This window comes from Nerophis lumbriciformis, linkage group LG24 (assembly GCF_033978685.3).
Source record: "Nerophis lumbriciformis linkage group LG24, RoL_Nlum_v2.1, whole genome shotgun sequence".
NCBI classification, from domain to species: Eukaryota; Metazoa; Chordata; class Actinopteri; order Syngnathiformes; family Syngnathidae; genus Nerophis; species Nerophis lumbriciformis.
The window spans coordinates 23,169,119-23,185,206 of NC_084571.2; the positions used below are offsets into that span (position 1 = coordinate 23,169,119).

General features: G+C 40.1%; 1 protein-coding gene across 1 annotated transcript; it reads right to left on the bottom strand.

The window, feature by feature from the left end:
* Positions 1 to 272: 272 nt before the first annotated feature.
* On the bottom strand, positions 273 to 10,328 carry LOC133620542 (uncharacterized). The gene is made up of 6 exons (XM_061982128.2): positions 10,121 to 10,328; positions 9,360 to 9,397; positions 9,136 to 9,222; positions 8,800 to 8,892; positions 8,347 to 8,597; positions 273 to 309 (listed from the first exon to the last, which is right to left on the bottom strand). The coding sequence occupies exons 1-6, from the start codon at positions 10,215 to 10,217 to the stop codon at positions 273 to 275; spliced, it is 603 nt and encodes a 200-aa protein (XP_061838112.2). The 5' UTR covers positions 10,218 to 10,328.
* Between the last annotated feature and the right edge of the window lie 5,760 nt (positions 10,329 to 16,088).

Sequence of the window (16,088 nt, forward strand, 5' to 3'; positions counted from 1 at the left end):
GGGGAAATAGCTAAACATGCTTCACTACACACCCAAGGAGGATACAATAGCTCACCGCTAACAGCAAGCTAGCACCCCAATGTACAATGTACAGAAAATCATTCATAAATAGGTTTATTTACGATATGTCAAGGGTCCTTTGTGCACTCAAACCGAGTGTAAGCTATGATGAAAGTGTCTAATAAAACATGTTAGGACAAAAAGATGTTGGCAGAATCTCGTATGTCTTCTTCTTTTCCAGCGTTTTTAAGGCCAGCAGACTTTGCTAACTACTATGTTGGCTGCTGGGTCTTCTTCCTCCACGTGGGCCTTGGAACGTGTGACACAGATAAATGTCAAGAGGCAAAGACTCCAGGCTTTGCTGCGTTTTGCTTGTCGGATTTCTGCCAGCGATAAAAGTGAGGAACTTCTTTTCAAACTCGTAATCTCCATCGTGGAAGTTTGTGAAATCTCTCGTTTACATCCGCGAGTCACCACATTTCTCCACGAGAGTCAGGCGATTAATTCCTGCAGAAGATTATTGTGGAATGTTTGTGTTCGACCATCTTTCCTAACGAGGCTAACCTTGGATCTTCTCATATTGAAGTATGCATACTGGACAAGATGTCATGTGTCTGCTGTAATAACTGCTTTCTTGGTTGCTAAGCAACCATCTAGCCCACAACTCTGCCGATGTTCAAGACACAAAAATCCATAAAGAAACTCAGTTTGACTCTTAAGACATCACAACTGTTTTTAACTTATATTAGGATTAACTGGAATGCCTTTCCGAGATAGTAAAAAAAGTCATTGAGACGCCCATAAAAAGATCTTCTTTTGACATTATAATCTAGACTGGATTATGCTGATGTGGCGAGGCGCCAACGTACGCTATGCCGACTCACTGCTACCCCGCCTCAGACCTTCTGCTAGTCTGATGTTGACCTTGTCCTCGGATTTTGGATCAACATTTGCTATAAAAGCGACTTTTGTAGCTGTTAGTTTAGATTTAGCTCCAGAACAAAGTGAGCGAACAAGTGAGGAAGGTATATGAGGTGTCTGGTGAGTGAGTGAGTGAGTGAGTGAGTGAGTGAGTGAGTGAGTGAGTGAGTGAGTGAGTGAGTGAGTGAGTGAGTGAGTGAGTGAGCGAATGGGTGAGTGAGTGACTCCTCAGTGAGTTGTGCTCTGTAAAGTTGAATGTATTTATTTGCTTCAAAAAAGTACTTGTTTGAACAAGTTAGTTTGCTGAGTCGCACTGTCACAATATATGTATAATATACATACCGGTACATATATATTATATATGTATGTATATATACTGTATATGTTTGTATATATACTCTTTGTATATGTATACATGTATGAAAGTGTATGCATGTGTGTAAAATAATTTGTGTGTGTTTAAATATATATATATATATATATATATATATATATATATATATATATATATATATATATATATATATATATATATATATATATATATATATATATATATATATATATGTATATATGTATATATATATATATATATATATATATATACAAATTATTTTGACAATTATATACATATATATATATATATATATATATATATATATATATATACACATGTGTATATATATATTAGAGATGCGCGGTTTGCGGACACAACCGCGGAGTCCGCGGATTATCCGCGGATCGGGCGGTTGAAATTAAAAAAAATTAGATTTTATCCGCGGGTCGGGCGGTTGAAATACAAAAAAATTAGATTTTAAATAGATTCAGGCAGGTGGCAGTTAAACCAATTCGGAAATATATATACATAGTTAAATGTTGTTACCCACATACGAAAAACGAGCAGGCACCTGCTGCATATGCCACAACAGAAGAAGAAAAAAAAAAGAGATGGACACTTTTACGGAGCGGAGAAGGGACGCCTCGCCGGGGTCCGGGACCGAGGCCCCTTCCCCCGAGAGGGTCCCACCGGGAGCCGTAGCTGAGGCGATCCGCGAGAAGGGCCCGACGCACGTCCAGGGTCACCACCGCGCCCACCGCACCGACACCCCGCCTCGTCCGCCTTCAACGCGGCCGGCGTCACGCGCAGCAGGTAAGCAGCTTACCTGCCCGCCACCCCTGTGGCCGGGGGCTCGTAACAGGGGTCACTCCGCGCGCTCCGCCCGCGCAGCTTACCTGCCCGCCACCCCTGTTGCCGGGGGGCGCGTAACAGGGGTCACTCCGCACGCAGTGCGCTCACGAAAGGGGTGGGGCTCACCCTGGTTGATATAGACAGCAGGACGGTGGCCATGGAAGTCGGAACCCGCTAAGGAGTGTGTAACAACCCACCTGCCGTATCAACTAGCCCTGAAAATGGATGGCGCTGGAGCGTCGGGCCCATACCCGGCCGTCGCCGGCAGTGAGACGCGCTTGGAGGTGCGCTCAGCGCGGCTCCCATATGATTGCGCACTGGTGTGCGTCTGGGCCGTGACAGCGTGGCACGCGAATGTCTGTGCTGCATTGGATCAGTCTCCTTTCTTTAACAGGCAAAAGCTTTATAACCTCACTAATGCCGTGCATCGTCTATATTAGATATATAACAACGGGCGGGTGCGGGCGGGTGCGGTTCTGATTAAATGTTAGAAACGGGTGGATGGCGGATGGTTGACGACTTTCTGATGCGGTTGCGGATGAAATAATTGCCTATCCGCGCATCTCTAATATATATATATATACATGTATGAAAGTGTATGCTAGTGTGTGTAAATGTGTGTAAAAATAATTTGTGAATATATATATATATATATATATATATATATATATGTATACACACACACTATATTGCCAAAAGAATTTGACCACCCATCCAAATTATGAGAATCAGGTGTCCTAATCACTTGGCCCGGCCACAGGTGTATACAATCAAGTACTTGGGCATGGAGACTGTTTCTACAAACATTTGTGAAAGAATGGGCCGCTCTCAGGAACTCAGTGATTTCCAGCGTGGAACTGTCATAGGATGCCACCTGTGCAACAAATCCAGTTGTGAAATTTCCTCGCTTCTAAATAATCCAACGTCAACAGTCGGCTTTATTATAATAAAATGGAAGAGTTTTGGAACAACAACAACTCAGCCACCAAGTGGTAGACCACGTAAACTGACAGAAAGGGGTCAGCGGATGCTGAAGCGCATAGTGCAAAGACTTTCTGCACAGTCAGTTGCTACAGAGCTCCAAACTTCATGTGACCTTCCAATTAGCCCACGTACAGTATGCAGAGTGCTTCATGGAATGGGTTTCCATGGCCGAGCAGCTGCATCTAAGCCATATACATCACCAAGTCCAATGCAAAGCGTGGGATGCAGTGGTGTAAAGCACGTCGCCACTGGACTCTAGAGCAGTGGAGACGCGTCCTCTGGACTGATGAATCACGCTTTTCCATCTGGCAATCTGATGGACGAGTCTGGGTTTGGAGGTTGCCAGGAGAACGGTACATTTCGGACTGCATTGTGCCGAATGTGAAATTTGGAGGAGGAGGAATATTGATGTGGGGTTGTTTTTCAGGAGTTGGGCTTGATCCCTGAGTTGCAGTGAAAGGAACTTAGAATTCTCCAGGATACCAAAACATCTTGGACAATTCCATGCTCCCAACCTTGTGGGAACAGTTTGGAGCGGGCCCCTTCCTCTTCCAACATGACTGTGCACCAGTGCACAAAGCAAGGTCCATAAAGACATGGATGACAGAGTCTGGTGTGGATGAACTTGACTGGCCTGCACAGAGTCCTGACCTGAACTCGATAGAACAACTTTGGGATTAATTAGAACGGAGACTGAGAGCCAGGCCTTCTCAACCAACATCGGTGTGTGACCTCACCAACGCGCTTTTGGAAGAATGGTCGAAAATTCCTATAAACACACTCTGCAACCTTGTGGACAGCCTTCCCAGAAGAGTTGAAGCTGTAATAGCTGCAAAAGGTGGACCGACAGCATATTGAACTCTATGGCTTAGGAATGGGATGGCACATATATATAAACCCTGTTTCCATATGAGTTGGGAAATTGTGTTAGATGTAAATATAAACGGAATACAATGATTTGCAAATAATTTTCAACCCATATTCAATTGAATGCACCGCAAAGACAAGATATTTGATGTTCAAACTCATAAACTTTATTTTTTTTTGCAAATAATAATTAACTTAGAATTTCATGGCTGCAACACGTGCCAAAGTAGTTGGGAAAGGGCATGTTCACCACTGTGTTACATGGCCTTTCCTTTTAACAACACTCAGTAAATGTTTGGGAACTGAGGAGACACATTTTTTAAGCTTCTCAGGTGGAATTCTTTCCCATTCTTGCTTGATGTACAGCTTAAGTTGTTCAACAGTCCGGGGGTCTTTGTTGTGGTATTTTAGGCTTCATAGTGCGCCACACATTTTCAATGGGAGACAGGTCTGGACTACAGGCAGGCCAGTCTAGTACCCGCACTCTTTTACTATGAAGCCACGATGATGTAACACGTGGCTTGGCATTGTCTTGCTGAAATAAGCAGGGGCGTCCATGGTAACGTTGCTTGGATGGCAACATATGTTGCTCCAAAACCTGTATGTACCTTTCAGCATTAATGGTTCCTTCACAGATGTGTAAGTTACCCATGCCTTGGCCACTAATACACCCCCATACCATCACAAATGCTGGCTTTTCAACTTTGCGCCTATAACAATCCGGATGGTTCTTTTTCTCTTTGGTCCGGAGGACACGACGTCCACAGTTTCCAAAAACAATTTGAAATGTGGACTCGTCAGACCACAGAACACTTTTCCACTTTGTATCAGTCCATCTTAGATGAGCTCAGGCCCAGCAAAGCCGACAACGTTTCTGGGTGTTGTTGATAAACGGCTTTCGCCTTGCATAGGAGAGTTTTAACTTGCACTTACAGATGTAGCGACAACTGTAGTTACTGACAGTGGGTTTCTGAAGTGTTCCTGAGCCCATGTGGGGATATCCTTTACACATTGATGTCGCTTGTTGATGCAGTACAGCCTGAGGGATCGAAGGTCACGGGCTTAGCTGCTTACGTGCAGTGATTTCTCCAGATTCTCTGAACCCTTTGATGATATTACGGACCGTAGATGGTGAAATCCCTAAATTCCTTGCAATAGCTGGTTGAGAAAGGTTTTTCTTAAACTGTTCAACAATTTGCTCACGCATTTGTTGACAAAGTGGTGACCCTCGCCCCATCCTTGTTTGGCACGTGTTGCAGCCATGAAATTCTAAGTTAATTATTATTTGTAAAAAAAAAAAAAAAAGTTTATGAGTTTGAACATCAAATATCTTGTCTTTGTAGTGCATTCAATTGAATATGGGTTGAAAATGATTTGCCAATCATAGTATTCCAATTATATTTACATCTAACACAATTTCCCAACTCATATGGAAACGGGGTTTGTGTATATATAATGTGTATGTATATATATATATATATATATATATATATATATATATATATATATATACATATACAGGTAAAAGCCAGTAAATTAAAATATTTTGAAAAACTTGATTTATTTCAGTAATTGCATTAAAAAGGTGTAACTTGTACATTATATTTATTCATTGCACACAGACTGATGCATTCAAATGTTTATTTCATTTAATTTTGATGATTTGAAGTAGCAACAAATGAAAATCCAAAATTACGTGTGTCACAAAATTAGAATATTACTTAAGGCTAATACAAAGAAGGGATTTTTAGAAATGTTGGCCAACTGAAAAGTATGAAAATGAAAAATATGAGCATGTACAATACTCAATACTTGGTTGGAGCTCCTTTTGCCTCAATTACTGCGTTAATGCGGCGTGGCATGGAGTCGATGAGTTTCTGGCACTGCTCAGGTGTTATGAGAGCCCAGGTTGCTCTGCTAGTGGCCTTCAACTCTTCTGCGTTTTTGGGTCTGGCATTCTGCATCTTCCTTTTCACAATACCCCACAGATTTTCTATGGGGCTAAGGTCAGGGGAGTTGGCGGGCCAATTTAGAACAGAAATACCATGGTCCGTAAACCAGGCACGGGTAGATTTTGCGCTGTGTGCAGGCGCCAAGTCCTGTTGGAACTTGAAATCTCCATCTCCATAGAGCAGGTCAGCAGCATGCATGAAGTGCTCTAAAACTTGCTGGTAGACGGCTGCGTTGACCCTGGATCTCAGGAAACAGAGTGGACCGACACCAGCAGATGACATGGCACCCCAAACCATCACTGATGGTGGAAACTTTACACTCGACTTCAGGCAACGTGGATCCTGTGCCTCTCCTGTCTTCCTCCAGACTCTGGGACCTCGATTTCCAAAGGAAATGCAAAATTTGCTTTCGTCAGAAAACATGACTTTGGACCACTCAGCAGCAGTCCAGCTGGTGTCGGCCTGTCCCTATTGGGCCCGGCCGGGCACAGCCCGGAGAGGCAATGTGGGTCCCCCTTCCAATGGGCTCACCACTCATGGGAGGGGCCATAGAGGTCGGGTGCGTTGTGAGCTGGGCGGCAGCCGAAGACAGGGCACTTGGCGGTCCGATCCTCGGCTACATAAGCTCGCTCTTGGGACGTGGAATGTCACCTCGCTGGGGGGGAAGGAGCCTGAGCCAGTGTGCGAGGTGGAGAAGTTCCGGCTGGATATAGTTGGACTCACTTCGACGCACAGCAAGGGCTCTGGAACCAGTTCTCTCGAGAGGGGCTGGACTCTCTTCCAAACTGGCGTTGCACGCAGTGAGAGGCAACGTGCTGGGGTAGAAATTCTTGTTTCCCCCCGGCTCAAAGCCTGCACGTTTGAGTTCAACCCGGTGGACGAGAGGGTAGCTTCCCTCCGCTTTCGGGTGGGGGCCACGGGTCCTGACTGTTGTTTGTGCTTACGCACCAAACAGCAGTTCAGAGTACCCACCCTTTTTGGATACACTCGAGGGAGCACTGGAAAGTGCTCCTTCGGGTGATTCCTTTTTCCTACTGGGGGACTTCAACGCTCATGTTGGCAACGACAGTGACACCACACTGAAAAAAATAACTCATAAGATTTACTTAAAAAAATTATTGTAAGTATTTGCACGCAAATGATTTAAGTAAAATTTAATGCTGCAATATCAAGTAACACTCACTTGCCAGTATCAAGTAAATTCTACTTACCATATAACATAACAGTTGTGAAGATATTAAGTAACAGTTACTTAATTACATCCAAGTTTTAAGTTATATTTATTTAAACAAATTAAGTAAAGTCTACTTGTTTTTCATCGGCAGGAACATCATTTTACTCAAAATTTTAAGTAAATTTTATATATCTGTAGTATTTGCTGTTATGAAGTAATTCAGTAGATTTTAATTATTTTCTTGTGCTTGACATTTTAATTTACTTGGTTGCATTACTTTACATTACTCACTAAAATTAGGTAATCATTGCCAGTTTTCTTTTGATAAATGTTACCAAATAAATTTAACCAATACTCTATGCATTTAATATATATGTATCACATATCACACAACTAAATTACAATGCAATTAAACAGTTTCTTTTTAGTTCAATCTTACAACCCTCTGAAACAGAGTTTCTACATTCATTGCAGAAATATAATACTCAACAACAACTTCTGGGAGAGGGTCAGGACAGAAACCGCCACTTAAACTTTGAGCAGTGGTGTATGGATTATGTATACCCCTATTTAAATGGGGGGAAAAACAGAATGTACTGTACAAGTACTGCGTTAATAGTAAAAGTGCATTATATTGTACTGCATTAGAATTTGTACTAACAGTAAATTAAAGATGTATCTCCAGCAAAAGGTATTCAAAGTAAATAGTAGTAAAAGTATATTTTTTAAAGAAAATATCCAAAGGTTGGTATGACTGGTAAACAACAAATACACAGTATTACACATTATACACCAAATCCAACATAGATCTGGTAACATAGTCACTTCTCAAATATGCAATTAAAATCTTACAAACTACACTGAAAAAGTGAAATATCAACATTTAAACCAGTCCTCTGACTAGTGCACTTTTAAGTATGCAATTAAAACATTAATGAAATAAAATCAACATAATCAACTAAAAATAAACAGCTTAAGGTGTCTAACCATTCTTGTTGAAGAATACAATCTTTACTGTCATTAACAGATACCTTATTTGACAAAAAATGAAAAACATTTATGACAGGCAACCCACTAGTAAACCAAGATGAACTGGAACTCAGTGCTAATTCTTGGCATTTCTTCACAAGTGTCCATGCATGATGCTACGTCCTCAACAAGGGTCCATAAATGATGTCATTTTCCTCCTCTAGGATGACAAAGTCATGACATGCATTTAGGAAAGCAACTTCAACTTCAAGGTGTTTACTTTTGGGGACAGTTTGAATCCATCCAGCTCCAGCATGAGTTTTTGGAAGACTTCAAAAGTGTAGCGCAAAGTAAGAGGGTATGCCAAGTTCAGGGCATAAATCAGTCCCATGAGCAGTGAGCAAGCTTTCGCAGTACTGTTGCACCCTGGCAAAATCTCATGGCCTTCCACAAGGATGGAGACATCAACTGGATCCTCATCAGCACCGTGGACGACGAGTATTTTGAGGATGTGGTTACTGACATCACTCCGGCTGTCCTCCTGCATACAATTTACAACAAAAAAGAAGAATGTTATTGAGAAACAAATAATAGAACTGCATGAATCATTCAAAGTGACTTCATTATCAGGGAAGAATGAACACAAGAATATATGTTCCTTTGTCTGCTTTCCTCTTAACTTTAACATTAAATTAACCTGTGTCATTAAAAAATATTTTTAAATGATTAAAATAATGCTATACCAAGCAGTCTTCAAAAAGTTCCTCTTCCTTCTCGCCAAGGTACAGTATAAGGCTGCGGATAATGGTTTCACGCCTCATCTCAATGCTCTGTTTCTGTGAACAGATTAAGAACATGAACATAACCATTATACATACACAATCAACTGTCAAGTGAAAACACAAGTGCATATATTTGCTCGTGTTTTAAGTGCATGGACCTAGAGCGTGCAAGGGCATGGAATCTACCAAGTGTGAGGCTTGTCCTGTATGTGTATACTGTATGTGTCTGTGAGTGAGAAAAAAAGTAGGTCCAGCTCCCTGTAAAACATACTGTATGAACAAGCAAAACAAGCACACCTGACTCAGTCTGTCCAGGAGCGGCCTCATCTTGATCCCCACGGCACCTCCCTTGCACAAAGTCCACTGGCTCCTCCAAAGGGCACCCTGAAAATGAAGAGACACAATTTGTGGTATTAAAACAATGGTCTAAAATATTCAGCCACAATTTTAATATTACTTTATGATGGATGAATAAGGGAAAATAACAAAGCAATATAATGCATACATTATTTTCTACTTGCCTGAATTATGAGAATAATGTTCTGTTCTGATTTGCTTCCTGTTGATGGAAAAATATTTCAATAAGAAATAAACTACATCATAAACATTAATGAACATTTTGTTTTGTCTAGCTAAATAAAACAATTAACACATGACAGATTTATTTGCGAGTAGAAGTTGTAATGAACAATCCATTCTTTCATTGAATTACAAAAACATGTTGCTGTGGGCTTCACACCGATAACTAGCTTCTTGTCAAAAAAAGAAAAGAAAGAAAACTGCCAGTGAAGTCTCTTTTGTAATCGCAAGCTGATGCTCTCAAAGACCTCTGGCGCTTCTGTCAGTAAATGTGTGTTTTAAAAACCTATTCTTGGGCATTTCTCCCAAACATTCAGCAGTATCGCCCCCTCATTCCCAAAGCACATTAATTAACATTAATTCAATAACGTTAACGTTACTTCAGTGTCGCCGCCAAAAGTTTTACAGAGAACAATACCATGTTCTACTATGTTGACGTCAGTTGATAAAAGTTATACCGTTAGGTTGGTGGTTTTTTAATATCCTAACTTTATTTAGTTAACTTTAGTTTTTATCAGGAAAAACTGTAGCCCTCCCACTAAACCCAGCACGGACCAATGTAGCGTTATGCTAATTTTTTTTACCGAACTTACTTACTCTTACTTAACTTAACTTAATTAACTTATGAGCAGTTACATATCTTGCGTCAAACTACATGCAGACGTATATTATCACAAATTTCAAACAGAACGTAATAACTTACCTGTGGAATGACTTTCTGGCGCTACACCTTGCAGTGCTCTGTGAAGAGATCCTAACGGCCGGAGCCTGTTGTGCTGTGCGCATGCGTCGTCGTGCATGCGTTTCAAAACACTAGATTTTCAGAGTAAAGTTTATGTAATATTTTTAGGTTTATGTACGTACAACTATTAAACATTTAAATAGTATGAGGAAACATAAGTAAAACTTACTCTTCCCCCATAATTCATGTATTACGTTAATAAAATGTTTAATTTTACTTAAAAAACTCTAGTTCTTACTGAATGTCAAAAATATTAGGTATAAATTATGACAGTTACTCTAATAGAGTTTACAGCACCAAAAAGTCACTTTTTTCAGTGCATGTGTGGGTGTCCATATGTGCACTTGGCACCAGGACACCCCAAGTCGCAGTTCCATGATCGACTTTGTAGTTGTGTCATCGGATTTGCGGCCTCATGTTTTGGACACTTGGGTGAAGAGAGGGGCGGAGCTTTCTACCGATCACCAACGATGAGTTGGCTGCGATGGTGGGGGAGGATGCCGTACAGACCTGGCAGGCCCAAACGCAGTGTGAGGGTCTGCTGGGAACGTATAGCAGAGTCTCTTGTCAGAGAGAGTTTCAATTCCCACCTCCGGAAAAACTTTGAACATGTCACGAGAGAGGTGCTGGACATTGAGTCCGAGGGGCCCATGTTCCGCACCTCTATTGTCGAGGCGGCTGATTGGAGCTGTGCCCGCAAGGTAGTTGGTGCCAATCGTGGCGGTAATCCTAGAACCCGTTGGTGAACACCGGCGGTGAGAGATGCCGTCAAGCTGAAGAAAGAATCCTATCGAATTCTTTTGGCTCATAGGACTCCGGAGGCAGCGGACAGGTACCGACAGGCTAAGCGGTGTGCGGCTTCAGCGGTCGCGGAGGCAAAAACTCGGACATGGGAGGAGTTCGGGGAAGCCATGGAAAACGACTTCCGGACGGATTTGAAGCAATTCTGGACCACCATCCGCCGCCTCAGGAAGGGGAAGCAGTGCAATGTCAACACCGTGTATGGTGAAGATGGTGTTCTGCTGACCTCGACTGCGGATGTTGTGGATCGGTGGAGGGAATACTTCGAAAACCTCCTCAATCCCACCAACACGTCTTCCTATGAGGGAGCAGTGCCTGTGGAATTTGTGGTGGGCTCTCCTATTTCTGGGACTGAGGTTGCTGAGGTAGTTAAAAAGCTCCTCGGTGGCAAGGCCCTGGGGGTGGATGAGTTCTGCCCGGAGTTCCTTAAGGCTCTGGATGCTGTGGGGCTGTCTTGGTTGACAAGACTCTGCAGCATCGCGTGGACATCGGGGGCGGTACCACTGGATTGGCAGACCGGGGTGGTGGTTCCGCTCTTTAAGAAGGGGAACCGGAGGGTGTGTTCCAACTATCGTGGGATCACACTCCTCAGCCTTCCCGGTAAGGTCTATTCAGGTGTACTGGAGAGGAGGCTACGCCGGATAGTCGAACCTCGGATTCAGGAGGTACAGTGTGGTTTTCGTCCTGGTCGTGGAACTGTGGACCAGCTCAATACTCTTGGCAGGGTCCTGGAGGGTGCATGGGAGTTTGCCCAACCAGTCTACATGTGCTTTGTGGACTTGGAGAAGGCATTTGACCGTGTCCCTCGGGAAGTCCTGTGGGGAGTGCTCAGAGAGTATGGGGTATCGGTAGGGGTGTAACGGTACACAAAAATTTCGGTTCGGTACGTACCTCGGTTTAGAGGTCACGGTTCGGTTCATTTTCGGTACAGTAAAAAAAAAATATATATATACATTTTTTGGTTATTTATTTACCAAATTTGTAAACAATGGCTTTATCCTTTTTAACATTGTGAACACTATAATAATTATGCCCTAAAATAGAAATAGCTCTGTGTGTGATGGATGTGAGCCTCCACTTGGCTGATCAGTGCAACAGCAGGCAGTCATGAATGCTAGGCATAACAATAACATACATTTATACACAGGGTCGATTGCCAGGGTTAATGTGGTCAACATGTATAAAATAAAAACTAAATAAGATAAGGCTCAGAATGGTTTCTTAACAAAACCTTTCTACATATAAAGTGCTTTTTTTGATTGATTGATTGATTTTATGAGTAGATTGCACAGTACAGTACATATTCCGTACAATTGACCACTAAATGGTAACACCCGAATAAGTTTTTCAACTTGTTTAAGTCGGGGTCCACGTTAATCAACATTAAACTGTCTCAAGTTGTTGCTCAGATTCAATAAAATGACAAAACGTTTCTCTAAATATAAAAAGTGCAACATTAAACAGTTTCAAGTCAACTCAGCCTCAGATTAACTTTTCTTTTTCCCCCCAGCCTTTAACCCTGGTGACTTTCACTCAATCTTCATGTTTTTTGCCAGAAATCTGTTTATCCACATTGTCTGCAGAAAGTGCAGACCTGCTTGCAGTTACAATGTCTCCAGCTGTGGAAAATACCCTTTCGCTGGGCACGGAGGTAGCAGGTATGGCGAGGTAGTGCCTGGCTAACTTGGCAGTAAGAGGATATATGGGCTCATTGTTCTTTCACCATAGAAGTGGGTCAAAATCTAGTTTTTAATGCAATATGGGCTTAAATCTACTGCTATAAAAACACCAACGGCATTTGTTATTGCTTTAGCCCTGCCTGACTCGCCGAGGACAGGCTGCTTGAATGCGGTGTTTGCACGACGCCCGTCTTTCTCTTCGTTGAAGCGATGTTCACTTGGGGGTGGTGCTGCTTCAAATGGGTTAGCATGTTTGATATATATTTTTATATATATTTATATATATATAAATATATATATGTATATATATATATATATATATATATATATATATATATATATATATATATATATATATATATATATATATATTTAAATCCTTTAATGAAGTGCTGGCGTTGGTGGGGAGGGTGATATATATATATTTAAATCCTTTAATGAAGTGCTGGCGTTGGTGGGGAGGGTGATATATATATATATATATATATATATATATATATATATATATATATATATATATATATATATATTTCGATACTTTATATATATATATATATATATATAAATCCTTTAATGAAGTGCTGGCGCTGGTGGGGAGGGTGATATATATATATATATATATATATATATATATATATATATATATATATATATATATATATATATATATATATATATATATATATATATATATATATATATATATATATATCACCCTCCCCACCAGCGCCAGCACTTCATTAAAGGATTTATATATATATATATATATATATATATATATATATATATATATATATATATATAAAGTATCGAAAGGTATCGAAAAGTATCGAAATACATTTTGATAAAATATTGGTATATGGACAACCCTAATATATATATATATATATATATATATATATATATATATATATATATATATATATATATATATATATATATATATATATATATATATATATTAGGGTTGTATATATATCAAAATGTATTTCGATACTTTTCGATACCTTTCGATACTTTTCTAAATAAAGGGGACCACAAACATTTTTATTATTGGCTTTATTTTAACAAAATCTTAGGGTACATTAAACATATGTTTATTATTGCAGTTAAGTCCTTAAATAAAATAGTGAACATACTAAACAACTTGTCTTTTAGTAGTAAATAAACAAACAAAGGTTCTTAACATATTGTGTCATTTATCCTTCTAATATTTTGTCAACATTATGAGGGACAAACTGTAAAAATGAATCATTAATCTCCTTGTTAATTTACTGTTATCTGCTTTTTTCTGTTTCAACATGTTCTATCTACACTTCTGTTCAAATGTAATAATCACTTTTTCTTCTGTTGTTTGATACTTTACATTAGTTTTGGATGATACCACACATTTAGGTATCGATCCGATACCAAGTAGTTACAGGATCATACATTGGTCATATTCAAAGTCCTGATGTGTCCAGGGATGTTTTTCCTGACTTTATGAAGATAATATGAATTTTTAAAAAAGGAAAAAAGGATTAGTGACGATAAAAAATATCGATGTAATCATGTAGTCTCGACGAGATACGCTATTGTACTTGGTATCATTACAGTGGATGTCAGGTGTAGATCCACCCATGGCATTTGTTTACATTATGACGCCGGTGAGCTATTGTATCCTCCTAGGGTGTGTAGTGAAGCATGTTTAGCTATTCCTCGTCCTGCAGGGATGATACTTGTAAGAAACTCACTTTATTTGTCACCATGGAGGCCAAGATTAGTGATTTAGAAGTAGCTAAAACACTGCCGAGTATGGATGGATGTTAGCTGCTAGCTAGCTAGCCAAGTCTTAAAGCACCTCTTCCTGAGGGCGTTTCAGTGTTATAACTTCACCTTTATTGTATGGAATATGTACTGTACTGTGCAATCTACTAATAAAAGTTTCAATCATTCAATCAAAACTTGTAAGTACTCTGTGTGTGTGCGCTGCCGAACATGCTCCTCTGCTCGTAAAACCAGCAATGTCATGATGTGACGACGCACCGTCATGCCCGGGAACTGGTACATTTCAAACAGAGTATAATACTGTTTTTGATTCATTTGTACCACGATACTATACTAGTACCCGTATACTGTACAACCCTAGTATATACATATATATATATATATATATATATATATATATATATATATATATATATATATATATATATATATATATATATATGAATGATATTATTAGTTTTACCACATTTCCAAATGTAACACAACTATTACTTCCAATGTTATCTGTATAAAAAAAGTATTTTGACTGAGTGTAAAAATATGAACCCTTGAAATGTTTCATGCTGGTGTGTCAATCATGCTGAAGGTTCTTCTTTGGTTTCAATAGTTTGAACTGTCCGTGTGCTGTAGTACAAGACCTTGTGGCTGTGCTCTCATTTGTGCCATCACACACAAACACACACACACACACACACACACACACACACACACACACACACACGCACACACGCACACACGCACACACTATATTTCCAGCAAGGACACTCCTCTGGATGAATGATTTTTTTTTTTGCAAACACTTCTTTTTTCATGTAAGTGGTACTTTATTTATTTGTAGTTTTGTTCTGCATTTATGAAGGATGTACTTTCTCCTCCTCTTCAATATCTTTCAAGTTCATCTACTAAACTTGTACTCCGAGGATTGTGTCTCTCGATGAACAGAGTATGGAGCGCAATCCCTTTAGCCTCTACATGAAGATGCAGAATTTATGCTGATCATCAGAACGCACACAATACTGGGAGGAGAAAATACAAACACGATTAAATCTGCAAGCATCGTTGAACGGGCCCTAACCCCCCCTGCCCCGCCACCAAAAATGTCAGTAATGCTAACATGCTAAAGTTAGCATACTAACAGCAAACATGCATCAAGTACCAGGTTATGTGCCTCAGAGGTGTACGACTGCAATATTAGCTAAAATAGTTTGCATGCTAACAAGCAAACGTTAGCATGCTAACAGTTAGCATGTGTCAAATATCAAGTTAGACCCCGAACCCTAACCCTGTAGTTCAGGGCTATTCAACTACATAATGAAGAGGGCCACAGTTTCAAGAGCCCAAGGGCTCAGGGGCCGGACATTGAGATGAGGATGTTTTGTCAGAAAGTGCCTTCATGGGTTATATTCCCTTGAGACTGTTTACTTAATTGTAAAATAAACACACGGGCTTTCACACGGCACTGTCAATAATTCATTATTCTGCCCTCACTACTCGTTTCCAGCATGTTCAGCTAGACAGATAGTTAACAGTGTAAAGAAACAGAAGCTCCAGAAGTTTTGTTAAAGATTGATGGTCCTTATTGAATTATTTTCCTTCCTCAGTTTTGTTTCTTTACACTTCTTCCTTCATTTAGGTTTGTAAGATTGAAAATATAAACATAAAATCAGGGGACAAGAGGGGAC

What these genes read in the sequence shown, in the direction of transcription:
- LOC133620542 (XM_061982128.2), bottom strand. Translation starts at nt 10,217, where the DNA reads ATGCACGACGACGCATGCGCACAGCACAACAGGCTCCGGCCGTTAGGA. An exon ending in ACATTATTCTCATAATTCAG is followed by an intron (nt 9,223 to 9,359) that starts GCAAGTAGAAAA and finishes CTTCATTTTCAG; the next exon opens with GGTGCCCTTTGGAGGAGCCA. An exon ending in TCCTGGACAGACTGAGTCAG is followed by an intron (nt 8,893 to 9,135) that starts GTGTGCTTGTTT and finishes ATCTGTTCACAG; the next exon opens with AAACAGAGCATTGAGATGAG.